The sequence below is a fragment of the Lithobates pipiens genome, unplaced genomic scaffold, assembly GCF_037356315.1.
Source record: "Lithobates pipiens isolate NorthernLeopardFrog02 unplaced genomic scaffold, aLitPip1_a1.2 Scaffold_28, whole genome shotgun sequence".
NCBI classification, from domain to species: Eukaryota; Metazoa; Chordata; class Amphibia; order Anura; family Ranidae; genus Lithobates; species Lithobates pipiens.
Genome location: NW_027507789.1, coordinates 63095989 through 63123629, shown reverse-complemented (window position 1 = coordinate 63123629; position 27641 = coordinate 63095989). Strand labels below are relative to the sequence as shown.

The following is a 27641-nucleotide window of genomic DNA, read 5'->3' as shown; positions in this document are numbered from 1 at the left end:
GTTTTTACCAATTATTATTAAAATACCTTTTATATTACTTCTACTGGCTTCTATTACTGTCTCTTGCTGCCTAAAAACCCCGTTTGTGGGGGAACTAGTTCTATTTATAATCAAATGTAATATCTTTCATTGGCTGGCCAGCAGCTTTTAAGTAGCTTTAGTGTGAAACAGTGAGCATCACAATCAAGAAGTGTTTGTGATAATCTGAGAGTAAAAGCCAAACTCTAGGAAATGTTTTAATATATCTGTTGCAGTGTGGCTGTGCTTGTATTGCGAGGTTTAATTGCTTGTTTAGCCTAGGGGAGAGCAGAAACACTTTTACTTACCCGATACTCTGCTCTCCCAGCACATTATGCTACCCCATGCTCCGGTGGTGGATTGTCCCACGGAGTTGTTCGGTCCAATGCAGGGCTATGGACCCTGCTTTGGTCTTGATGATGTCAGGATCCTAGATCACTAGAGCATGGGAAAGGAGAGGCTATGGGGAGGAACGGGTAAGTAAATTATCTGGGGGCACAGTCCCATTGCAAGGGATATTTTTTTTTTAGTTGCCTTGAGTTGGGTTTTAAACTCTACATGACCTAAGTTTCACAAGAGAAGCTCGAGTTGGTTGCAGCACTTGCAAATATAAATCTATTTACAATGAGATTGCTACATAAAGGAAGGCCAGTAGAGATGGAAGGTATTCACATTGACTCACCTCCGCCCTATAAGGCAAGAATAAGGCACTGGCCAAGTTCCCCGAGATGCCACTCAGGATGTAGATGATGGAAATACGAAGCCAGCCTGCCAGCTTCTCTAAGTCACGCAGAACTGTCATCTGGAAAATCACTGAAACCAAGCAATGAATTACCCTAAAAAAAAAAAAAAAAAATAAAAAAAAAAAAAAAAAGAAGATAATCAGACTACAACCATCGATCAATATATTACAGTACTGAAGAGATTTCAATGTTAAATACTGGCAATACAAAATATAGAACATGTCTGAAATAGAAAAAACATTTTGTGTCTTTGGTTCTTGATATAAACTCCCTATTCAGTGCAGATAAACCATACCTTTCTATTATTAGAGTACAGAATAAACTAAATGAGGAAAAAAAACAAAACAGTTTGTCAGCTTACAGCTGCCAGTCTACACAGGAAACAGACCAATTACTTTTCTAAAGTACTGCCACAACCAAAGAAATTCTCTATCCATACTACCAGTTAGAGATTTTTAAGTGAGCCCCAGGCCAAACTTTTTTATTTTTTCTTATTAAATAAATTTATTAGTAGTTTAACCACTTGTCTACAAGGCACTTTTCCTCCCCTTCCTGCATGTGTAAATTTTCAGCTTTCAGCACTGTTACACTTTGAATGACAATTGCAAAGTCATGCAGCACTGTACCCATATGACATTTTTATAATTTTTCTCACACAAATAGGACTTTCTTTTGGTGCCATTTAATAACCAATGGGTTTTTTGTTCATTTTTTTGCTAGATGAATAGCAAAGTAGGAATAGCGAGGATTTTTTATAACAGCTTACCTGTAAAATCCTTTTCTTGGTGTACATCATGGGACACAGAGCAGGTGATGGACACTGGTATATCCAATACAGGAAGCTCACTCCCTATATAACCCCTCCTCCTACCAAGAGAACCTCAGTTTTTTTTAGCAAAGCAATATATTTAAACCCCAGAAAGAGGGACGGGACCTCTGTGTCCCGTGATGTACTGTAAGAAAAGGGTTTTTATAGGTAAGCTGTTCTAAAAATCGTACATCATGGGACACAGAGCACCATAGTAATCACTATGTGGGACGTCCCAAAGCAATGCTATTTGAGGGGAAGGAGAGACAACCCGTAGGGCACCCCCAGACTTGAGGACCTATACTGCTGCCTGCAGAACAGTGCGCCCAAAAGTGATATCCTCATATCCTCCTTCTTACATCCACCTGATAAAACTTGGTGAATGTATGTACTGAAGACCAAGTTGCGGCCTTAAAGATCTGAGCCATGGAGACTTGGTGACGCACTGCCCAAGAAGCACTAACCGCCCTGGTAGAGTGCGTTTTGACTTGAGAAGGTGGAATCTTACCCATTAAATCATAAGTCTGAATTATAACTTGCCGAATACACTTAGGACAGGCAGCGTCGAAATTCACTGTCCCTTTCTTAGGACCCTCTGGCAGTACAAATAAGATATCAGTCTTCCGGTTCTGACCAGTCGTCTTTAAATAGACTTTGACCGCTCTCACCACATCAAGAAAACGTAGTGACTTCTCTTCCCTGGAACATGGTTTTGGAAAAAAAATGGCAGGACAATATCTTGGTTCAGGTGGAAACCTGAGACCACTTTTGGCAGAAAACCTGGACGAGGTCGCAACACCATTCTGTCCTCGTGAATAATCGGGTATGGCTCTTTAAAAAGAAAGTGTTCTTGGTTGCTATATCCTCAGCAAGGGGGGGTTTCGGAATTGGCTGCTCTAACTTCCTTGTCAGAAGGACTAAGGGACTATGCTGTATCGGTTCAAATGGCTGTTTTTGTAACACTGACAAAAATAAGTTCAAGTCCCAAGGGTTCAAAGGTGATCTAATTGGCGGATTAATCCACATCACCCCTTGCATAAAACCTCGGACTAAAGAATGTGTAGCAAGCGGTCTTTGAAATAAGATCGATAAAGCTGAGACTTGGCCCTTAATAGTACTCAAGGCCAACTTCCTTTCTACCCTTAATTGTAGAAAGGCAAGAATTCTTCCTATGATATACCTCCGAGGGTACCAACCCTTGGATTCACACCAGGAAACAAAATCCCTCCAGACTCTAAAATATATAGCTCTGGAAGCTGGTTTCCTTGCATTAATCAAGGTAGCGATAACTGACTCAGAAAGCCCACGTTTCTTCAGAATGTGGGTTTCAATAGCCAAGCCGTTAAATTTAGTGTTCGTAAGGTAAGATGAAATATCGGCCCCTATGAGAGTAGGTCTGGCCGTAGCGGAAGGGACCATGGATCCTTCACTACATCTGCATACTAGGACCTTCTGGGACATGCTGGAGCTACAAGAATTACCGGCTTTCTTTCCAGCTTGATCCTGCAAAGAAGTTGTGGCAGCAACTGAATGGGGGGGAATGCATGAATCAGTGATAACTGACCCCACAGGGTCACCAACACATCTGTTCCGCATTCGAGTGGATCCCTTGTCCTGGACACAAAGTTGATTAACTTCATTTGGAACCTGGACGCCAGAAGATCTGTATGCCGGTGTCCTCCATCTTTGGCAAAGAGCCCAAAAAATGTCAGGATGAAGGGACCATTACCACAGGAATAACTGCTGGTGACTCAGATAGTCCGCCTGCCAATACTCTAATCGCAGAATGAACACTGCCAACAGGCACGGAACATTCCTTTCTACCCTAGTTGGAATATGGTTCACCTCTGTCTGCGCTGCAAGACTCTTGGTGCCCCCTTGGTGATTGATATAGGCCACAGATTACCTGAAATTCCAGGCCTTCAGAGCCAGGCAAAAATCCTATTTTCTTTATCGTACATCATGGAACATAGAGCCATAGTATTAACTTAATGAGACATCCCATAGCAATGCTATTTGAGGGGAGGGAGACACAACCTGTAGGGTACCCCCAGACTTGAGGACCTATACTGCTCACTGCGCCGAAGGAGATATCCTCATACCTCCTTACATCCACTTGATAAAACTTGGTGAATGTATGTACTGAAGACCAAGTTGCAGCCTTACAGATCTGAACCATGGAGGCCTGTTGACGCACTGCCCAAGAAGCACTTACCGACCTGGTAGAGTGCGGTTTGACTTGAAAAGGGGGAATCTTACCCCTTAAATTATAAGTCTGAATTATAACGTGCCAAATCCACTTAGCGACAGTGGATTTCAACGCTGCCAGAATAAATAAGAATAAATAAGACATCAGTCTTTCGAATCTGAGCAGTCTTTAAATAGACTTTGACAGCTCTCACCACATCAAGACAATGTAGTGACTTTTCTTCCCTGGAACATGGTTTTGGAAAAAACGATGGCAGGATAATGTCTTGGTTCAGATGGTAAAAAACCTAGGACAAGTGTGCAACACAGCTTGTGCAGGGGGATTCCTCTCAAGGTAAGAGATCTGCCAAATGCTTTTCTCTCCCCCGAAGGGGCCAGAAGGGTTAGGGAAACAGTGGTTGTACCCCGGAGGTCCCGTTTTTTTGCTTCAATAGTTTTCTTCTGCTTGCTGTGTCTTGGGCTCTGCCTCTCCCCCAACCCCCTCGTGTTGGGTGTGTGGACCCGAAAGCCGCCTGCGCGGTAATACGTTTCAAATGAAAAGGAGGGGGCATGTTTACGAAGGGGGCGGGGCCTATGTACTGAGTAACGTCCATGAGGATGCACGGCACAAGCAGGCTTAAGGATCAGCTGGAGCAAGCTCTCCTCGGCTGATAGTGAGGAGGAAGCAAGCAGCCTACACCTAGGATACAGGAGCGGTGGGGCACGTAAGGGCTGCAAGTGGCATTCCCGATACAGGAAGGACGTTTTTCTCAGCACTAGGCGGAACTTAATAGCGGCATTATTCTGTCATTTCTGTCAAGAAAGGTACCAAAGGTTTCACCCCCAGACACTAGGAACTCCACTCGTACTTCCAAACTGTCATGCTCACCTAAAATACCAATTCTGGCAAGCCAGGGTGAGGCATTGGAACAAATTGGTGGTGTAGCTGCTTCTCACATCCCAGCCCCTGTATACATGACTGAAGATGTTTTTTCCTCCACCCTGCATGGTCTCGAAGGAAGATTAGCGGCTTTAATCGCATTCTCCATCCAACAGGATAGGAAGCGTGTCAGATTCCCTTCCCCTACCTTAGACCCCTTGCAAGGGGAACAGTGGGTACAGGATGAAGTGTTACCCTCAGGCAATCAGGAGGAAAGACAAACCAATGATTCCTCTGCAGAGGCAACAACGATAGATGAATCTTTTTCAGCCTCACAATCTCTTACGGAGATGGTTCGTTCTACTTTTAGCAGAGTCCGTTAGAGGCAGCATGAAAGTTCAATTTCTTCCTTGGATACTCAGTTCTCTATCTAATGGAGGATAAATTGTAAAGTACCAGCAGTTGATGCTGCGATTTCCAATGTGAACAAAAGTCTAACTTGCCCAGTAGACAATGCACAAATGCTTAAGGATCCAGATAAAAGGTTGGAATTCCTGTTAAAATCCTCTTTTTCTTTGGCAGGTGCCATTACTCAGCCTGCAGTTACTGCAATAGGTAGCTGTCAATTCCTAAGGGACCAAATTTAGACAGGCCCTTAAAGAGGTTTCTGCACAACAAGCCTGGGATTTGGCAGAACTACCAAAAGCATTATGTTTTGCCATAGAATCCATTAAAGATTCCGTTCACCGGGCATCTCGCCTTGCACTTGTGCTAGTAAAAATGCATAGAAATCTTTTGGTTGGAAAAGTTGGTCAGCCGAAACACCATGAGTGGGTTCCCTTTTCATGGGGATTGCCTATTTGGAGTTGATTTGGACAAACACATCCAAACAATTTCCTGTGGGAAAAGTTCTAAGTCAAAAGATAAAAAACGCCCTTCATTTAAGCGTCTCTTTCTCTTACGCTAGGGGCATCTGCCTCTAGGCAGTGGCAACGGCCTCAACCATCGGACTATAGAGGAAAACCTTAGGGTCAGGCCCTGGCTCAAAAAAGGGGCGGAAACCATCAAAACAGAATTCTAAGGCCTCATTATGGAGAGGAGGCACCCCCCCCTTGCCAAAGTGGGGGTAAGACTTCTGCAGTTCTCAGAAATCTGGCAAAAGGAAATTCAGGACAGATGGGTCATCTCCACAGTATCTCTAGTGTACAAAATGGAATTTTTGGGACTTTCCACCGTCTCGTTTTCTGAGGTCAAACGTTACCAAAGATCCAGGGAAAAGACCATCTGTTTCGGGCACTAGACCAATTAATAACTCTGGGGGTGATCATACAAATCCCCACAGAAGAGCAAGGTTTGGGGTTTTATTCAAACCTCTTTATGGTACCAAAACTAAATAGAGATGTCAGACCCATTCTATATCTAAAAAAAAAAAAAAATCAAAATCAGTTCCTGAAGATCCGTTTTTTTTGCATGGAGTCGATCAGGTCAGTGGTTTATATCCTACAGGAAGGAGAACTTCTGGCATCTATCGACATCAGGGATGCATATCTGCATGTCCCTATATTTCCCGCTCACCAAAGGTTTCTGCGGTTCGAGGAAGAACAGCAGCATTTCCAGTTCGTAGCCTCGCCATTTGGGCTAGCTACAGCACCTCAAGTGTTTTCAAAAGTCCTGGTCCCACCTCTAGCCAGGTTAAGGGCACAGGGTATAATAGTCTTAGCGTACCTATACGATCTACTGCTAATAGACCAGACCGTGGCTTATTTGGAGCAAAATGTATGCATTACAACCAGTTACCTGGAAAGTCTGGGTTGGGTTATCAACCTAGAGAAGTCTTCCTTAAACCAGCTATAAAAGCTGGAGTACTTGGGTCTGATCATAGACACAGCCCAGAAAAAGGTGTTCAGACAAAAATCAACTCCATAAGAGCTGGTACGGATGGTCAGGTCAAAAGGAGATCCCTCCATTCGCCTTTGCACGAGGTTGTTATAAAAGATGGTGGCTTCATTCGAAGCAGTTCCCTATGCTCAATTCCATTTGAGACTGTTGCGAAACAGTATCCTGTCTGCTTGGAACAAAATTATTCAAGCTTTAGACTTGCCAATGCGGCTGTCCCCAAGGGTCTTCCAAAGCCTCAGTTGGTGGTTACTAACCCAGAATCTGCTAAAAGGAAAATCTTTCAGACAAATTATCTGGAAGGTGGTAAGGATTTCAGGCTGCGGAGCAGTACTAGAGAAGACAACTGTCCAAGGACAGTGGTCAAGAACCGAGAAAGCCTTGCCCATCAACATCCTAGAGATTCGGGCAGTGCATCTGGCTCTAAAGGTCTGGACTTTCAGGCTACGGGACTGTCCTATCAGGATTCAATCCGACAATGCCACAGCTGTGGCCTATATCAATCACCAAGGGGGCACCAAGAGTCTTGCAGCACAGATGGAGGTGGAAAGGAATGTTCCATGCCTATCGGCAGTCTTCATTCCAGGAGTAGAAAAATAGAAGGCAAACTGAGTCGCCAGCAGTTTTTTCCAGGGGAATGGTCTCTTCACCCCAACATTTTTCTGGCTATTTGCCAAAGATGGGGGACTCCGGACATAGATCTTCTAGCATCCAGATTCAACATGCAGTTAGTCAACTTTGTGTCCAGGACACAGGATCTACTTGCATGCGGATCAGATGCTTTGGTGATCTCATGGGATCAGTTCTCACCGATTTATGCATCCCCCCTATTCAGTTGCTGCCAAGACTTCTTTGCAGGATCAAGCTGGAAAGAAAGCCAGTAATTCTGGTAGCACCAGCATGGCCCAGAAGGTCATGGTATGCAGAAATCGTAAAGATGGCAGTGGAGGATCCATGGTCCCTTCCACTATGATCAGACCTACTTTCACAGGGGCCAATATTCCATCCTACCTTATGGCTTCTAAATTTAACAGCTTGGCTATTGAAACCCACATTCTGAAGAAACAGGGCTCTCCGGGTCAGTTATCTCTACCCTGATTAATGCAAGGAAGTCAGCTTCCAGAACTATACACTATAGGGTCTGGAGGGCTTATGTTTACTGGTGTGAATCCAAGGGTTGTCACCCTCAGATATATATTAGGCAGAATTCTTGACTGTCTACAAATTAGGGGTAGAGATGAACTTGGCCTTGAGTACTATTAAAGCGGGAGTCCACCGGGACTCCGCGTTTTTTTTTAAAAGCCAGCAGCTACAAATACTGCAGCTGCTGACTTTTAAAATAGTGACACTTACCTGTCCAGCGCGCCCGCGATGTCGGCACCCGAAGCCGATCGCTAGGTCGTCTGTCGGGTCCTGCCGCCGCCATCTTGGGTATGGGAATCAGGAAATGGAGCCTTTCGGCTTCATTTCCCGGTTCCCTACTGCGCATGCGCGAGCCGCGCGGCGCAATCCGGACGGTCCCCGCTGCCTCTGGGAACTGTGTGTTTCCCAGCAGGCAGCGGGGCACTTGCGCAAAGGGGTGGGCAGTTGCGGAAAGGGGCGTAATCTACGCCCCTTTCCGCAGACAGCTATCCCGGAAGTGGGTGCAGTTACCTGGATTATCCAGGTAACTGCACCCCCCTCCCCCCTGAAAGGTGCCAATTGTGGCGCCGGAGGGGGGGGGGGGATTCTGATGAGCGGAGGTCCATTTTAGGGTGGACCTCCGCTTTAAAGGCCAAGTCTCAGCATTATCTGCCTTATTTTTATGACCACTTACTTCACATTCTTTAGTCTGGGGTTTTATGAAAGGGGTGATGCGGCTTAATCGGCCAGTCAAACCTCCTTTGAACCCTTGGGACTTGAACTTATTTTTGTCAGTCTTATAAAAACAGCCATTTGAACCAATACAGCATATTCTCTTAGTCCTTCTGACAAGGAAGCTGGTATTCTTGGTTGCCATATCCTCAGCAAGGGGGTTTCGGAATTGGCTGCTCTTTCTTGTAAAGAGCCACATTTGATTATTCATGAGGACAGAGTGGTGTTGGGCCCTCGACCAGGTTTCTTACCAAAAGTGGTCTCAGGTTTCCACCTGAACCAAGACATTATCCTGCCATTGTTTTTTCCAAAACCATGTTCCAGGCAAGAAAGGTCACTACATTATCTTGATGTGGTGAGAGTGGTCAAAATCTATTTAAAGATGACTGCTCAGATTTGGAAGACCGATGTCTTATTTATTCTGCCAGAGGGTCCTAAGAAAGGACAGGCAGCGTCGAAATCGACTGTCACTAAGTGGATTTGCCAAGTTATAATTGAGACTTATGATTTAAGATTCCCCTTTTCAAGTCAAAGTGAACTCTACCAGGGTGGTTAGTGCTTCTTCGGCAGTGCGTCACCAGGCCTCCATGGCTCAGGTCTGTAAGGCCGCAACTTGGCCTTCAGTACATACATTAACAAAATGTTATCAGGTGGATGTAAGGAGGTATGAGGATATCGCCTTCGGCGCAGTGTGCTGCAGGCAGCAGTATAGGTCCTCGAGTCTGGGGTACCCTCCGGGTTGTCTCTCCCTCCCCTCAAATAGCATTGCCCCATTAAGTTATTACTGAGGCTCTGTGTCCTATGATGTACGATAAAGAAAATAGGATTTTTATAACAGCTCACCTGTAAAACCCTTTTCTTGGAGTACATCATGGGACACAGAGGTCCCTCCCCTCTTTTTGGGGTTTAAGTATATTGCTTTGCTACAAAAATTAAGGTACTCCTGATAGGGAGGAGAGGTTAGCATTGCTATGGGACGTCCCACATAGTGATTACTATGGTGCTCTGTGTCCCATGATGTACGATAAAGAAAGTAAGATTTTTATAACAGCTCACCTGTAAAACCCTTTTCTTGGAGTACATCATGGGACACAGAGGTCCCTCCCCTCTTTTTGGGGTTTAAGTATATTGCTTTTCTACAAAAATTAAGGTACTCCCGATAGGAGGAGGGGTTATATAGGGAGTGAACTTCCTGTATTGGGTATATCAGTGTCCATCACCTGAAGATGCCTATATACCCATTAAGTTATTACTTGGGCTCTGTGTTCCATGATGTACGATAAAGAAAGAAAGCTTTATGCTATTGTGGGGAATCAAGCTTGAATCGTTTTTCCAGCTCACTCCGTTTTGGGCATGCAGAGACCGTAAGATAAATGTACCCACTGTACAACACAGGGAAGCCGCCACCGCACCACCCAGAGAAAGAGTACAATGCTGTTGTACCTCCCAACCCTTAGTTTCCCCAGGGGGGAGAAGAACATGCTGGAAACTCACCCCTCGGCTGCTGAGACCACACACGTGGCTGGACACTGAGCTGACTGAGAAGCAATGTATCAAGGCATGACAACAATTTATTCATGGAAGAAAAAAAACATAGGTGGACTTTTTACATTTCCTAGGCTTCTTCCTTTCCCTTATCCTCGCTGCAGGATTGTCATGGTCCCTACCGTGCCTTGCAGATGGCCAGGCCTGATCATGCCCCAAGTGGCTCTGCGTGGTATTGAACTCATGACTGTCTGTCCTTGTTGCCGTTTCTTTACCTCTGAGCCACACCTCAGTTCAGCCTGCTTTCCAGCCATACCTAGTTTAGCATGAAGTACTGTGGGCAATACTCTGTACCTGTCACTCCTGGATCAGCTGAGGCAGGTTACCCAATTAGCTGGGTATAAAACCCTGTCTCAATCTGAGGGCTGGGTCAGTTCATTTTCTCACGTTTTCCAAGCGTTCCTGTCTTCTGTTGCAGTGTTACAAGACTGACCCCGGCTTCAGACCCTGGCTTTATTTATCGTTATCCTGACCTCTGGAATCCCTGACTGTGGCTTTACCTTGACTATCCCTTGGCTATTCCTGTCAAGCCCCCGTGCACAGATTCATAGCCCAGGTTGCTTATCTTTGTTACCGTGGGCTGTGTGTATTTGCAAGGGTGAGCGTACATCTCTGCGCCATGGACTCCAACCTAGGTAAGCCCTTACAAGGATCTGCTGTAACAGACAGAGCCAAACTTCACCCATCACGGCGGGCTGTGTTAGCAAACCTTCAAGGACCGGGTCCCTTTTTATTCGGGTTCCACTCCCTTGGACATGTATTAGTGCCCCACTAGGAAAAACTTTAGGCAATGTAGACATGACCAAAAAGCCCTGGGACCCAGGGTCCAGCCCTGCAAGATGAGGCATTATAGGCAAAACCTTGTGCTTCATATGAGACCCAGGTACCATCCACCTTGGCCTCAGTGGCACTTTGGATGGATCCGGTCTATGGAGGCTGTTTAAATCCAGCAAGGATACCTCCAGTTTGGAGCTCTTCAGAGCACATCTTCGCTCGTGACCAACACTTTAGACACTGGCGAAAAAACTGAGGTACTCCTGGTAGGAGGAGGGGTTACATAAGGAGTGAACTTCCCGTATTAGATATACCAGTGTCTATATACCCACATAGTGATTACTATGGTGCTCTGTGTCCAGTGATGTACGATAAAGAAAAAAAGTTTTTGTTTCCGTAAGTAATTTTTCTCCTTCACTGATGTGCGCTGATGAGGTTGCACTGATGGGGCAGCATTAATGGGCACTAATTATCAGTACTGCTGGGTACTGATAATAAGGACACAGATGATCAGAGTCCTGACTATCAGTGCAGATGACCCCTTTCCCACTAGTCGGTTACCGGCTCTCTTCTCTCCTCACGCTGTGACAGCATGAGTCAAGGAATGTGGATAACCAGCAAGTGTCTTTAAATCGTGATCAGCTGCAATTGGATACAGCTATAGGCGTTCTAAGGAGCCACCGATTGGCCCTTTACCTCAATCTACCATCAGCTGTGTCCGAAGGACACATCGATCACAGATCGCACCACCTGCTTTGCTGCAGCGGGTGCGATCAATGGCGGACAACATATGAATCCCTCCCAGACCTGGTCAACTGTGCTGTAGCTGTCATTATGCTATAGCAAGGTTGGCAAGTGGTTAAACAAGTAAATAGCGTTACAGTACAGCTTGTTGCGAAGACAACGTAGAATAAATGCGATATGTCAAATCCCACTGCGAGATTATGGATGGCTCAGAGATGCAGATGATGAAATTCTTATCCACTGTGTACAAATATTCTGGCTTCTATATTTTCATGGAATATGACTGAATTGATCCTTGATTTGGTTACCGTCAAGGAAAGGTTAAGTGATTTCCTGTCTTTGGCAATTGCTTGCTTGGCTGCTGTTAGAACATGCAACAGTAATTTGAACTGGGTCTTGGAAAGGCCTGGGAACTTTTAGAGTGCATGTTGGGCTTAAAAGGGGACTGCAACAGCCTTTTGTTTGGACACCATCTGGAAGTTTTTTTCCCAGCAACAAGTGGTGAAGGGTTAGTACCTCTTTATGGTCATTACTTCTATGTCCCTTTTGGGACAACTTTTTCTACTTTTATTGTGGACACAGAAAATAAGGCTAAAACCCCAGATTTACTCTACAAAAACGAAAGGTTTCAGCTGAATACTACATTTGCTGTAAGAATATAATTATTATTACACAGTGGAAACTTTATCCCCCTCTAAAATCTATTCAAAAATACATACCCAGCATGAAGGAACAGCGACAGCCACAGCCTGTAAAACTGATCTGGCACTTCAGGATTCAGAAACGGCAGCAAGCCACAAACTTCATCTAAACAGTGGACCTGTGGAAAGAGAAGCTGATTTACAGCAGTGTATCATGAAGACAAATACTTCTCTGGTCTGTCATTAAAGTGACAATGACTGGCATGTTAGCTTCAAAATCAGTGACAATATAAACACTGCTGTTTTTGAGCTACCTCCTCTGCAGGACCCATAAATACCTCTAAACCAGTTTTAGATTTATATGGATTTATTTGTGGGTGACCACTTCGGCATCTACTTCAAGCATAGAGTGCCATGGCTACCCTTGAAACGGCTCCAAAATCATTATATCCTAAAATTTAAAAAAAACGAAACACAAAGTGATGAGCAAAGAAAGAAGCACAAAACCGTGGGATCAGGTCACGACTTGTGTATGAGTGTGAGCTTTGGAGTGTGAGCATGGAGGGATGGATGGTGTGCTTTAAAAAAAAAAAAAAAAAAAAAAAAAAGAAAGAATTTTTCAAACACCGTCCCTTTCAATTTTATTGCTGTCACAAGGGATGAAAACATCCCTTGTGACAGTAATAGTCAGTGACAGGTACGCTCATGGAGGGATCTGGGGTTTATAAGACCCCCAAACCCCTCTTCTGCACTTGAAAGTATTCAAAACGTCATTTAATACTTTTAATATTTTGAAAACTGGTGCCATTGTCTCCCAATGTACACCGGAAGTGACAACGCTTCCGGGGTACTACATCTGAGATCCGATCAAAGCCTATTCTGGCTTTGTTCGGGTCTCTGGCCAGCCGGTGGGCTGAAACAGACCATTATTAATGCAATGTGTATGTAATGACATATGTAAGAATGATTATTGCACAGTTGGTCTAAACAATATCATTGTTAATCCTACAAAATGATAAGCACTGACCTGTGAACAAAGTGTTGCCTCTTCATGAAAATAGCCATGCATGAAATTACAATACTCCCGCGTTGTTATTTCACAACTAAAAGAAAAAGAAATATGCAACACTTTAGCACACTTACAACCATAAAGAATCCTTCAATAGTCTGGCTATCATATACCAACTGGAGTGTTGACAGTCCCCCAATGCCTATACAGGGAAGGAAAGAATGCCATATAATAAACATTTTGGGGCAACTAGTGCCAGTTTTACCACATAAGATGCAGAAATAAATCAGAGCGAAGAACCAAGGGTAATATTGTACATGTCTGACCCGATAGAATGTCGCACGGTAGTTCTTTACTGAAGGAAATGGACTCAAAGTTTTTCTTAACCGCTTATAGGTTTTTTAAAAGAAGAGGCCCAAGAAGATAAAATTGTGGGTGCTGCAATTTTTTATGTCACATGGTATTTGCTCAGCAGTTTTTCAAACGCATTTTTTTAAATACACTTTTGAATTTTAAAGGCACAAAAACATAATGCCCAATTGTTTGGTAAATTATGAAAGATGATGTCATGCCGGTTAAATAGATGCCAAACGTATGACGCTTTAAAATTGTGCACGCCTGTGCAACGGCGACAAATGACATAATTGTTATCTATAGGCGACGCTTTAGAAACATTTACAGGTTACCACTGGTCTGGTGCTAGAATTACTGCTCTCAAACTGAAATTTGTGCCAATACCTCACGTGTGGCGTGATCGCCGTTTGTGCGCTGGTGGGACCAACATGTGTGTTCACCTTTGCGCATGAGCACGAGGGGTGGTGTGGGGGCGCAGTTTTGTGGGTGGTGTCTGTGTGCATTAAATAAATTTTTTTAATTCTCTTTATAAATGTCTAACTTTTTTGATCACTTTCATTGTCATCACAGGGAATTTAAATACACCCTGTGACAGCAATAGACAATGACGGGTACTCTTTACCGACAGAGATCTGGGGTCTATTCTGCCCTTCAAAGATTGCTTTTTGCAAACCACTAGGGGGTTTGATTACAACTGGCAAAACCGAAAAGTGATGAAATGCTCATAGATTCCAGTTTCCTAGACCATAGAGCTGATCAGAGTCAATTCTGGCAGGTAGACATCTATCCTCCCGCTGCTTGTAAAAGCAATCCAGCAGCTAACTATCCACTAGGATTGCTTTTACAAGAAAGCCGACCACCAGCTGGAAACAATACCGGAACAATGTCTGCAATTACAGGCATCATCTTAGTATTACCGCTCAAAGTCCAGTGATATACAGTTCCATCGCTGGTCATCAAGTGGTTAAAGTGTATGTAAACCTTAAAAATGAACCTATACTTGGTCCCTTTGTCAAACTATAGAAGGTGGTTGGTATAACTATTTAATAAATTGATCTTGCCACGAATCCTGTCAGATGATAACTTCCTATGCTGCACTCTAACCAGTATCAGTGCTCCTGGTTATCTTATAGAGAAGCTGGGAGAGGGGGTTTTGTAGTCCTGTCCTAAAGCGACAACTCTGCTTCTCCACATAGTAGATACAGTATAGTAAGCAAGTGTTGTCACCCTAGGACAGAAGTTGTGTAACTAATGCAAGCACCTCACCTAAGAATGGCGGAGCTACCATCTAAGGATTATTGTGCTTTAGATGTCCCACTACCAAGCAACACATACTCACCACCACCTTTCCATATATATAAGAGCAAGTGGATCACATGATTTCTTCGCATGCTATGGTGTTGGTGCTTGGCAAGTAGCCGGGCACTGTCACATGGGGCAGGAAGACACTCCTTCAAGTGTAAGCTCCACCATCTCAGCAAGACAGAAGCAAAGCAGCAAAGGGAGCGTGTGCTGCTGGGGAGGGTGGCATTTAAAGGAGTAGTAAACTCTTTATCTCACCTTGTACCCACATGTAAGCTTACAATCGCACATACGCGGGAGTGACGTCACTGAAGCCTGGCCATTCAAACAGACTGAGCCTGTGAACCTGGAAGATGATAAAATCCCCGGCAGCAGCGACAGTGCAATGCTGAAGGTTTAAGAAAGAACTGTTGCCACACATCTGTGCTGTCCCTAAGAGGAGTGTATGAGTGGCAACCTCAGCCTGGACTCCGTATATATGCGTTTCGCTCTGCAGTGCAATGCCGGAGGGCTTTGTGTGAAAGCTATGTCATAATGTGCTAGTTTGCAGTGTATACCAGCACAATATAGCATAAAGCTGCAGGGGGCAGGTTTTTTTTTTTTTAGCTGGTTTACTCCTGCTTTAAAGCAGAACTGCTATCCCTTTGCTCTGTATTGGTAATGCACAGGTTTGCTTTAAGAATTTAACTATTTGGGAACAATGCCACACTGAGGCTACAAAACATCTCTGGCACGTACAGCATAAAAGCACACACGTATGAGCAAAATTTTGGTGGCACAGAAACCTCATAACAGTATTTAAAGACAAGTGCAGATGGTGTGTAGGCAGCAATGACACTTGCTATTTTATTAAAATATCAGGCTGATTCAATCTAAGCAGCCTTGGTGGATATACCGACCTGCTAATAATCGGATATTAAGCAGGTTAGCAAGCAAGCAACAAAACAGATAGTACAGACAGGAAAGAATCTATGTTCTTACAATTACTATGATTTACAATCGCAATAAGAGAAATGTGTTTTTTCCGTCTGTAGTAACTATTCTTTTCCAATCTTCCGGTGTGTTGACAGCGCACAACAGGCAATTAGGATCCGAGTGCACTTCTAACAGCAGCATGGCTTAATAGTAGAAGAGTCCAGGTGTTTCATGGGTCTGGACTGCAGGCAGACCCTTCAACCAATTGAAAATATATTTGGCATATCTTGAAATGAAAAATACGACAAAAGACGACCCAGAGGTCTGTTGAGCAGTTTTATTCCTATCGCAGGCAAAAATATGACAATGTGCCTCTCCCAAAACTCCAGCAACTGGTCTCCTCAGTTCCCAGACATTTAGAGTGTGGTTAAATGAAGAGGGGATGCAACAAACTTGAGACATGCTGCTATCAATTTCAAAATGACTTTTTTCCCCCCACCATTTTTTGCTCAGTTTAAACATTTGATATGTTTTTATTTTCTATTGTAACTATACGGGTTTATCAGGTTTGCAAATCATTGCATTCTGTTTTTATGTAGATTTTACACAGCATCCCAACTTTTTGGGAAGTCGGGTTGTAGAATAGTTAAAATCATCGCCATTCGTGCTTGTACCGGCATTAGGAACACTGGGTGGAAATTTAAAGGGCTACTACCGGAAAGGTTGTAATCACAGGTTTTATGTGAACATATACAGTGGATATAAAAAGTCTATACACCCCTGTTAAAGTATCTGGTTTCTGTGATGTAAAAAGATAAATTTCAGAAATTTTTTCCACCTTTAACCTCTTATTGTCCACACTATAGCCGAATGACGGCTACGGCGCGGACCTACATTACCGGGAGGCCGTCAATAGATGTCATCCCCTTTGCGTGTGGTAAGGGGCCGATCCCAGGCCCCTTACCACGTGATCAGCTGTCAGCCGATCTTGTGATGTAAACAGAAGCTTGGTAATCGTCCCCCCCCCCCCCACGCTGACAGCACGAGGAGAAAAAAAAAGCTGATCGGCTTCTGTTGAAGGGACATCGGTCCCGAACAGGAAGAGGCACAGCCGCCTCATCGGTGCCAACTAGACCCACCTGTCAATGCCCACAATCAGAGCCCACTGCCACCTATCAATGCCCACCAGTGGTGCCAATTAGTGCCATCTAGCGGTGCTGCTTATCAGTGTCACCTACCAGGGCCACCTATGAATGCCCATCAGTGGCACCCATGCGTGAGAACAAAAAATAAAGCCCAGAGGTGAGCAAAAGCCACCAAAAGAAAGAAAGCTCTATAAGCGTGCACATCCTCTTATAACTGGGGATGTAGCTGTGTTAAAGCGGAAGTTCCACTTTTGGGTGGAACTTCCGCTTTAAGCACTCCTCACTCCCTTACATATCACAAATCAGAATTCAAAAACAAACAAACAAAAAAAAATAAAGTCAGGTTTTTGAACATCTGTGTACCATTAGAAAGAATACCCTTCATAGGCATTAGAGGAAATTTTTCCAATATTGAGGGAACATTCCATTGACAGATGTCACAGCAACAAGTTTTCCCATTGAATGTTTCCCCCTCTATTCTTGTTCAGTTGACTCAAAATTTTAGGAATTTAGTCCCAGTTGTCACAGAACAAACAGGGAGATTTATTCTTAACAGGGACGTAGACCGCAACAACTGGACAGGGGCAGGAACTTCTTACCATAACAAGCAAAATGTACGCTTTAAAGAAATTAAACAAAAAGCACCATTTTGTTTCCAATCTTGTCACACTTTCTCACTCCTGTACTCATTATTCAACACCCTCACCTTCCTTTAGTACCAATACAACAAGGCCGTCCTTTGATTTCACAGTCCATGTGCTTAAATCCAGTGTGGTTCGTTTTGGGCTGGTATGTGCATATCTAGAGGAAGATGAGCAATAGTGAGAACATTGATGGGTCATTTAGCCACAGGCATGGCACTCTGTCTAACCCAAGACACTTACCGGCCATTTAGTGATGTCATCAGGCCAGACATGTGGTGTGATGGAAGCCGGCTCCTCACAAGTCCTATAAGACATCATATTAACAAGGTCAGTTGGAATGTAAGCTCACGTCCAATGCGAAGTATAACAGTAAACAAGATTGAACATTGAGGGTGACAGTGATAACATGACAAGAGCAATATGAGATTGGCAGAGACAGCATTCACAAACAAGTCCAACAGCTTTAAACATTAAAAATCCCCCCTACATATGCAAACATTTATTGTCTGTGTGATAATATATGTATGACCCTAGATATAGGCTAGGAGGTAATAATAGCTCAGCAGGTGCTTGTATTAAAGGGATGTAAACATTATTATTCATTACCTAGGAATTAACAGGCTTTGATGTGAAAGTCAAAGCCATGTTCCTACAGCTAAGCCAACTTATCACCACTGTGGGTTAGCTATAGAAAAGCACGTGTTAGAAAAGCTGGCTTTAACTCAAACAGGACATCGGTTGACAGACAGGTTTACAAGAAAGATTAGTGCCACAATCTGCAATAAATTCTCTGCGACAAATAAAACTACATACATTTTTGTGTTCAATTTTCTGACACATTCCTACACTTATTACACAAATAATTATGCTGGCACTGTAGGAATAACTTGCTTATCCTTATTTGTTCACCAACAACTGCAGTAGCGAATAATGATGTGCAAAAACATACAATCCATAGCAACCAATTTGAATGAACAGATTTTGGCTGATGAATTGCTATTGGTTACACACACTGTCCAAAGACCATAAAGTAAGAAGGCCACACATTGCACATCAAAATCTTCACTGAGGAGGACTAGTATAGGCGTTTTACAATTTTTGTGAAAATTATTTTTATTGTTTTAACAATAAAACATACACAGTACAACAAAAAGTAGACAATGGACAAGGCGCAGAACGCACTGGCAACCAGTGTTACAAACTACTATACAACGAGTTCAACTAAGATCTACTAACCACTCAAACCTCCCTCCCTCCCACCAATGCAACAAATCCTGCAGTGCGGCTCAAGAGGGATATCATCCCATAATAAAGTAAAAGTAGACTCCACTGTGGAGCAATATTACACAAAAGTACCAAAAGTACCCATGGCCATATGGCTTTAATCCAGGAAACAGATAATGTATCAACAAATAGAACAGATCAAAAAGATATTAATCAGATGTCAGCAGGGAAGCCTCAAACCAAGTGTCATAGACAGCCAACCATGCCACACTTTTTTCACTTTTTCAGACAGCTCCTGATCAGGTAAGTAGTTTTATATAGAGGCAAAGCCTTATTAATCAAGCCTTTCCAGAATGTAAAGGAAGGGGCCTAATTTTTTTCCAGTGCAGTAACATAGGCTTTTGAGGAAAAAAATAATGATAGATAGGAAAGTCCTCTGTGCTCTAAAGCCCCATCCACACTATCAGATTTTCTGCAGATTTTTTCCTTCAGATTTACCAAAACCATATAATATGAGGTCAAACCTTGGGAGTTTCAATATGTATGCAATCAGACAGGCCCTTGCACTACATGGTTTTGGGAAATCTGAAGATAAAGATCAGCAGAAAATCTGACAGTGTGTATGGGGCTTTAGAGGTGCAAGCTCCTCCACAAGCCCCAGGAGACAGATTGAAATAGTCAAAGGAATTGGAAGGGCAGTCAGCTCATGAAGAGTATGGGTGACTGCCATTGCCAGAACTCCTATATCTTAAAGCAGTGTCAGAAAACATGGTCAAAGCCATTTGGGGAGGATGTGAAATGCCAGCACTCTGCAGAACTAGAACTGCAATTATTGCCTAGTATAGCCAGCGTATAATAGATTCTGCAGAACGGTTTAAATTGGATGAGGTGATCCCTAGCTGACACCAGAGTTTTGAAAGGGTAATCACACACATCATCCCAATCATCTCCTTGAAAATTAGGATCCAAAAAAGGTAGCCACTGTTCCCTGCATCTATCAAGTGCCTTTGGCCACACGGTAAACAATTCCTTATAGACTTCTGACAAAGATTTAACTGCTACATCTGCACAAAGCAGCTGATCCAAAGTGAAAAGAACGAACCTCCAGAGTAACAACCAAATCGTGCAACAAATGCATATCACAACTGAAGGTAGTGGAAAAAGGTACCAGTTTGGGAGATTAAATTTGGATTTCAATTGATCAAACATACAGAGGGTCCCTGCCTCAATATTCTTCATGTGTTTAATCCCACACTGGGCCCACAGTATAGGATCCGGAATAGCACTAAAAAGAGGAAATGGAGAGAAGGGAGAACATGGAACCTCCTCCAGTTGCATTAACATCTGTGCCTTGTCCAATGCACGCAGTGTAGCACTGACTGCATCTCCATCATCCCTAAGCAGCCATCGCTACACAAATACCATTTGTCCGGCTAAATATTATTTCTAAAAGGTCCAGCAAGGCCAAGCCACCTTGACCCAAGGGTTCTTGAAGAATACAAATCCCTATCCTAGGATGAGACAAGGGCCATAGGCAGGAACTGAAAAGCCTGTAAATTCTTAAAATATGATTGAGGGACCCAGTTAGGAGAATTACGCAGGAAATATAGGAAAACTGGTAAAAGTTTTTTTTAAAAGATTGACCTGGCCAAGGATAAGGAAAATGTCGCCATACCTCCAGCCTGTACTTGACAGTAGGGACCAAGGGCAGGAGGTTAAGCGCTGTATAATCTCCAACTCAAAGGAAAAACTTCAACACCAGATATGTAAAACTTGAAACCCAAGGAAATGACTGTTGGGGTCTACTTGGGCCCGAGCCCCTTCATCGATGGGCAAAACACTGGATTTAACCCAATTAACCTTAAGATCAGAGTACTTGGTAAAATTATTCAAAATTTGGAAAACTGCTCCCACAGAAGGACCAGGGTGCGGCAAAAAAGGTAAACAGCACAGAGCCGTATGTTCACAGATGCCTCCCACCACCGTCGACTTCGGCGGGGTGATAGCAATGGGTTCCATAATAAGCGCAAACAAAGATGGAGAGAGCGAACATCCCCATCAACCCTGCATATACAAGTCTTAAAGGCGTCCCACACCACAGGAAGAGCTATCGAGGAGAGATCGTCCTCCCAATAGCTAGAAAAGGAAGGTTCAACCTGGGCAGACAAGACTCCACCTCTTTCCATCCCAGACTTACTGTCCCTGCACCATCCCTGACCTGCGATAGGAATCCAAGGAGAATCGATAAGGGGGTATGGTCTGAGAGTAGGGCTGCAACTAACGATTATTTTCATAATCGATTAGTTGGCCGATTATTGTTTCAATTAATCGGTTAACCTTAAAAAAAAAAAAAAAAAAAAAGTGTGGTGTATAATTTAGTTTAGTAAAGTAAAAAGTAGTTTTTTTGTTTTTGTTTTACTAAACTAAAAGACAATTTATGGTTAGGGAGCAAAATATGGAATCCACTCTGAGAATAACAGACAGAAGAGATATACTGTATATACTATTAGAGGATATATACTGTATATACTATTAAAGGGTGAATCTGGTAAATATCATCCGACTCAGGAGATCAAATTTTTTTTATTTAAAAACAAAAAAATGTCTTTTAACCACTTTCAGACCGGACCATTTTGCTGGTAAATGACCAGAGGTCTTTTTACACTTTGGCACTGCGCTGCTTTAACTGGTAATTGCGCGGTCATGCAATGTTGTACCCAAACAAAATTTGCGTCCTTTTCTTCCCACAAATAGAGCTTTCTTTTGATGGTATTTGATTGCCTCTGCGATTTTTATTTTTTGCGATATAAACGTAAAAAGACCGCAAATTTTGAAAAAAAATGATATTTTCTACTTTTTGTTATTAGAAAAATCCAATAAACTCAATTTTAGTCATACATTTAGGCCAAAATGTATTCAGCCACATGTCTTTGGTAAAAAAAAAGTCAATAATTGTATATTTATTGGTTTGCGCAAAAGTTGTCACATCTACAAACTAAGGTACGTTTTCTGGAATTTACGCAGCTTTTAGTTTACGACTGCCTATCTCATTTCTTGAGGTGCTAAAATGACAGGGCAGTACAAAACCCCCCCAAATGACCCCATTTTGGAAAGTAGACCCCCTAAGGAAATTGATAAGAGGCATGTTGAGCCCATTGAATATTTTATTTTTTTGCCTCAAGCGATTGAATAATGACAAAAAAAAAATTTTTTTTTTTTACACAAAGTTGTCACTAAATGATATATTGCTCACACATGCTATGGGCGTATGTGAAATGACACCCCAAAATAAATTCTGCTGCTTCTCCTGAGTACGGGGATACCACATATGTGGGACTTTTTGGGAGCCTAGCCGCGTACAGGGCCCCGAAAACCAAGCACCGCCTTCAGGCTTTCTAAGGGCGTAAATTTTTGATTTCACGCCTCACTACCTATTACAGTTTTGAAGGCCATAAAATGCCAAGATGGCACAAAACCCCCACAAATGACCCCATTTTAGAAAGTAGACACCCCAAGCTATTTGCTGAGAGGCATGTTGAGTCCATGGAATATTTTATATTTTGCCACAAGTTGCGGGAAAATTACAAACTTTTTTTTTTTTTTTTTTTTTTTCACAAAGTTGTCACTAAATGATATATTGCTCATGCATGCCATGGGCATATGTGAAATGACACCCCAAAATAAATTCTGCTGCTTCTCCTGAGTACGGGGATACCACATATGTGGGACTTTTTGGGAGCCTAGCCGTGTACGGGGCCCCGAAAACCAAGCACCGCCTTCAGGCTTTCTAAGGGCGTAATTTTTTGAGTTCACTTCTCACTACCTATTACAGTTTTGAAGGCCATAAAATGCCAAGATGGCACAAAACCCCCACAAATGACCCCATTTTAGAAAGTAGACACCCCAAGCTATTTGCTGAGAGGCATGTTGAGTCCATGGAATATTTTATATTTTGCCACAAGTTGCGGGAAAATTACAAACTTTTTTTTTTTTTCACAAAGTTGTCACTAAATGATATATTGCTCACACATGCCATGGGCATATGTGAAATGACACCCCAAAATAAATTCTGCTGCTTCTCCTGAGTACGGGGATACCACATATGTGGGACTTTTTGGGAGCCTAGCCGCGTACGGGGCCCCAAAAACCAAGCACCGCCTTCAGGCTTTCTAAGGGCGTTACAGTTTTGAAGGCCATAAAATGCCAAGATGGCACAAACCCCCCCCCCCAAATGACCCCATTTTAGAAAGTAGACACCCCTAAATTTAGGGGTACACTAGTGAGACTAGGTAATAAATGGCGGGTGCCCTGAAACTATAAAAAAATAACTAACCAACCAGCGTCACCTGTAACAGTTATATGGTGATCACTGGTGAAAGGGTTAACTAGGGGGCAATCAGGGGGCTTTATGCGGTAGTATATGGGGGTCCCTGGCGCTATAAAAAGCTGCGGCGAACCTAAATACCTACCTGCCTAACTAGCGTCACCTGTGACACTAATACAGCGATCAGAAAAACGATCGCTTATTAGGCTGGGTTCACACTGGAGCGATGCGGGAACGCCACGAATGCGCGGCGGGTTCCCGCATCGCATGCCTCCCGGCGGCAGTTCACACTGCCCTATGCGAACTGCTGGGAGTGTCAGTGAAATGTTAATGACACCCCCAGATCAGTTCGCATATCGCAGTGCGATCTGCAAACTTGGATCGCATGGTGTGAACACCCATGCGATCCGATTCTGCTGCGGACCAAAAAAAGGGTCCCGTGCGAGTTTGCGGCGGGTGCGGCGGGTGCGACACGAATTCAGCCATACTATCTGTATAGCTGAACTCGAATCGCACAGAGATCGGATGTGATTTGCACTGCAGTGCGGTGCGAATCACATCCGTTCTCATAAACCGCTGCAATGTGAACCCAGCCTTAGTGACACTGGCGACGGGGGGTGATCACGGGGTTAAACCTTTATTGGGGGGGTTAGGGGGGTACCTTAGAACTAAAGGGGGCTAACCCTAACTGCCCTAACAGTTATTAGTCACAAATGACACCTGCCGGGTGATCAGGGGGTTAAACCTTTATTAGGTAATAAATGGCGGGTGCCCTGAAACTATAAAAAAATAACTAACCAACCAGCGTCACCTGTAACAGTTATATGGTGATCACTGGTGAAAGGGTTAACTAGGGGGCAATCAGGGGGCTTTATGCGGTAGTATATGGGGGTCCCTAGCGCTATAAAAAGCTGCGGCGAACCTAAATACCTACCTGCCTAACTAGCGTCACCTGTGACACTAATACGGCGATCAGAAAAATGATCGCTTATTAGGCTGGGTTCACACTGGAGCGATGCGGAAACGCCGCGAATCCGCGGCGGGTTCCCGCATCGCATGCCTCCCGGCGGCAGTTCACACTGCCCTATGCGAACTGCTGGGAGTGTCAGTGAAATGTTACTGACACCCCCAGATCAGTTCGCATATCGCAGTGCGATCTGCAAACTCGGATCGCATGGTGTGAACACCCATGCGATCCGATTCTGCTGCGGGCCAAAAAAAGGGTCCCGTGCGAATTTGCGGCGGGTGCGGCGGGTGTGGCGGGTGCGGCGGGTGCGGCGAATGGCTGAACTCGAATCGCACAGAGATCGGATGTGATTTGCACTGCAGTGCGGTGCGAATCACATTCGTTCTCATAAACCGCTGCAATGTGAACCCAGCCTTAGTGACACTGGCGACGGGGGGTGATCACGGGGTTAAACCTTTATTGGGGGGGTTAGGGGGGTACATTAGAACTAAAGGGGGCTAACCCTAACTGCCCTAACAGTTATTACAGTCACAAATGACACCAATGCAAAAAAAATAAAAAATAAAAAAAAAATGACATTGGTGTCACTGTGACTGGGGGGCAGGGGTAATTGGGGGGGTGATCGGGGGGTAAAGGGGGGGTGTGAGTGTGCCTGGCATGTTCTACTGTGTGTGGGATGTGTTGGTGCAACTCACTGATCCGCTCTCCTCCGTGTCGGAACGAAAAATACCGACACGGAGGAGAGAATACATCACTTCCTCTCCTGTGTTTACATTACAGGAGAGGAAGTGATGTCACCGGGGATTTCCATTCGTCGGGAGCGATCGCGAGGGGGTGGCCATGAATGAATGGCCGTCCCCTCGTCCGGGATCGCTCCCGAACGAAAACCGACCGCCGCAGGCACCGGGCGGGGGCCCGATCGGGCCCCCGACCCGCGGGAGGCAAATCACGTACATGTATGTGCTTATGCCTGCCTGTGCCATTCTGCCGACGTACATCGGCGTGCGGCGGTCGGCAAGTGGTTAAGAACATTTATTCGATTTTCTAATCATTAGTGGGGTCAAATCGACTTTCATTTTCAACCAGTGATGGGAAAATTTTGAAATAGAAAACTTCTTGGTCAATGGAATTTTCAGACAGTGTATGTGGTTTTCGTTCAGAAATTACATTCATTTTAAAAACAGAATGTTAAAAACAAGTGAATATTTCAAATTATATTCTTTCATTCAGTGAATGTACAAAGATTTTTTGCCTGACTATTCTCTTCTGAACATTTATCTGTGTGGCCAGCATACGGCTCGGTACACACCTATGCAGCTTCCTTTTGATGCATTTCTGCAGTGCTTTTTGCTGTGTGTTTTGCTTTTTTTGCGCACGTGATTTTTTTCTGCGATTTGCGTTTTTGCACAAATTGCTGCAAAATTTAAGTATATTGAGCCAAAAAAGCACTAATTGCATTAAAAAAAAAAGTCCCTACCCTTTCCAAATACGCAGCGGCTGAAAAAAGCATAGATGTGAACGTGTCCCATAGGAAACCATGTAAATGAACTGTAGTGCGTTTCTGCAAAAAGCACCAATCACACAGGCGTGAACCAGGTATAAGATGTTTAGTAACATAATGGGGTTAAAAAAAACGAAAATTAGCCCTTTATAGTATAAAAAACAAAACAAAAAAAAACAAACAGATAATCACTATTGTAAGGGGTTCATTTTTTTACTGTAGAACTGTGAAAGTAATATTTGCAGTAGCGATTTGCTCTTTTTGCACTATAGAAAGGGCTCATTTTAGTTTGTTAACCCCATTATGTTACTGGCCGATTTAACGATTATGAAAATAGTAATCGATTATGAAATTAATCAATTCGTTGTCGATCGATTAGTTGTCGATCGATTCGTTGTTTCGGCCCTATCTGAGAAGCCTCCTGGGAGATAGCTGGCACCCTGCAACACTTGTAACAAGGAAGCATTAGCAAATACCAAGTACATCCTCAAGGAGGATCTATGGGTTTTAGATAAATGTGAATAACTTGGATGTTTCCATAGTCACAGTTCAGTCAAGGAGGCTGTAGCCATCCAAGATAACTCAGAAGAGGAAGACCTTGTCAGGTTAGAAGCAAAGAAAAAAGGGAATATGTGGGACTTTGAATGAGACGCCACAGGGAATATTGCGCCTCCATCCCTGGTTGCTTATGCAAAAAAGGAGGGGCGGGGGAGAGGAGTCAGGTTAGAAGAGTCAAGTGCAGAATCTAATTCTGCATTCAAATCCCCTGCTAGGAGAAGGGGGAGGTGCATGCAAGAAGCCAATTTACCCAACAGGTAATACAATATTTGCACCTGGAACGGTGGTGGTACATAAACATTCAAAAATACCAACCTTCAAGTAAAGATATTAGCAACAATAATTAGGTAGTAACCCCCCAGTATCGAAGATAACCTGCTGGAAGGTACAGGGGACCTCCTTACTAATCAAAATAGACACCCCCTGGGCATAGGTAGAATAAGTAGCATGCAGCCCACTCTGCACCCACTGGCAGTGCAAGGCCAAGACTCTTTCTATCCAAATGGTTCTCCTGTAGGAAAACAATATGAGGTTTGACTTATTGGAACATTAAGGCTCCCAAAAACTCTCATTCAAGCCTCTGATACTCCATGACACCAAATTAAGTGAGGACACTGACATAAAATACATTTTGGAGTAAATAACCACCAGGATAAAGCAGCAACCAGCGGGGACCAAGGATTCCAGGGAGCTCCACAGTAGAGGTATTGCAGGTAAGTAAAAAGGAAACATTGCACACGACTCACCAACCTTGTCCCAGCAAACATTTGAACTCACTACTGCAGTATAAAACCCAAGTACACACAAAAAAATCAGTTACAGGCTGTCTCTACTCTGAACTTTACCCAATTATATGAGAGATATGACCATTAAAAGAGTCTACTAGCTCAACAAACAGCTGCAAAGGGACCGAGGCTACAAACCATAGGAGGTGGAAGGACATACTGTAATTTAAAGAGAGTGAGTGGGCAGAACTGTAAAATACTGTGCTACACTAATGGGACCATACAACCACAATCTTCACACTGGCAAGTGCATACAGAAAAACAAACGATCTTAATGTTTAGAAGTCAATAGGACTCTTCCAAAAGAAAGCAACATTGATACAAGGCACACACCCCAGGAACAATGTCCGCAGTGAGGAATCCAAAGATTCAAAGGGTGCCAAAGCCACTTCACTGTCCCCGATATGGTACTTGGAGCCAAGTTGGATTGAGCATATTATAAGTTAGGCCTTTCTCACTCAGCCGGAGTCAGACCTCGGTGAAATAACAATGGTGATTCTGCGACTTCGATGAAAAATTCAGGAAAAGCATTTCTTTGTTTTTTTTTTTCCAACGGCAACTCCCGTTGCTTCCTTGCTTCAGCAAGAATCATGTCCCCTTCATGGAAATTTAAGAAGTGTTCCAGGAAGAGTCCAGGGGGAGTGCTGGAGGGGCAATTGCCAGTGGGGACCCTGTGAGCCTTCTTCACAACATAACTAGAAGGCATATCTGCATCCTCCACCTTGCTCAGCAGGGAACTAACCAGTGACTGCAGGTTGGAAAACTGCGCCATATGAAAGTCCAGTGGATCTTCCACGGAGCTGATGCAATCTTCAGCCTCCGA

The 27641-nt window shown here is 43.7% G+C and overlaps 1 protein-coding gene across 3 annotated transcripts in view; it reads right to left on the bottom strand.

The window, feature by feature from the left end:
• The window catches only part of RHBDF2 (rhomboid 5 homolog 2), a 190617-nt gene that overhangs the window by 10412 nt on the left and 152564 nt on the right, over positions 1-27641 (bottom strand). For all 3 annotated transcript variants that reach the window (XM_077459301.1, XM_077459299.1, XM_077459300.1), the window contains 5 exons: positions 17700-17763; positions 17522-17616; positions 13118-13193; positions 12169-12269; positions 701-854 (listed from right to left, as the gene is read on the bottom strand). In XM_077459301.1, the coding sequence (XP_077315427.1) occupies positions 701-854; positions 12169-12269; positions 13118-13193; positions 17522-17616; positions 17700-17763 (490 nt within the window). The remainder of the gene's footprint in view (positions 1-700; positions 855-12168; positions 12270-13117; positions 13194-17521; positions 17617-17699; positions 17764-27641) is intronic.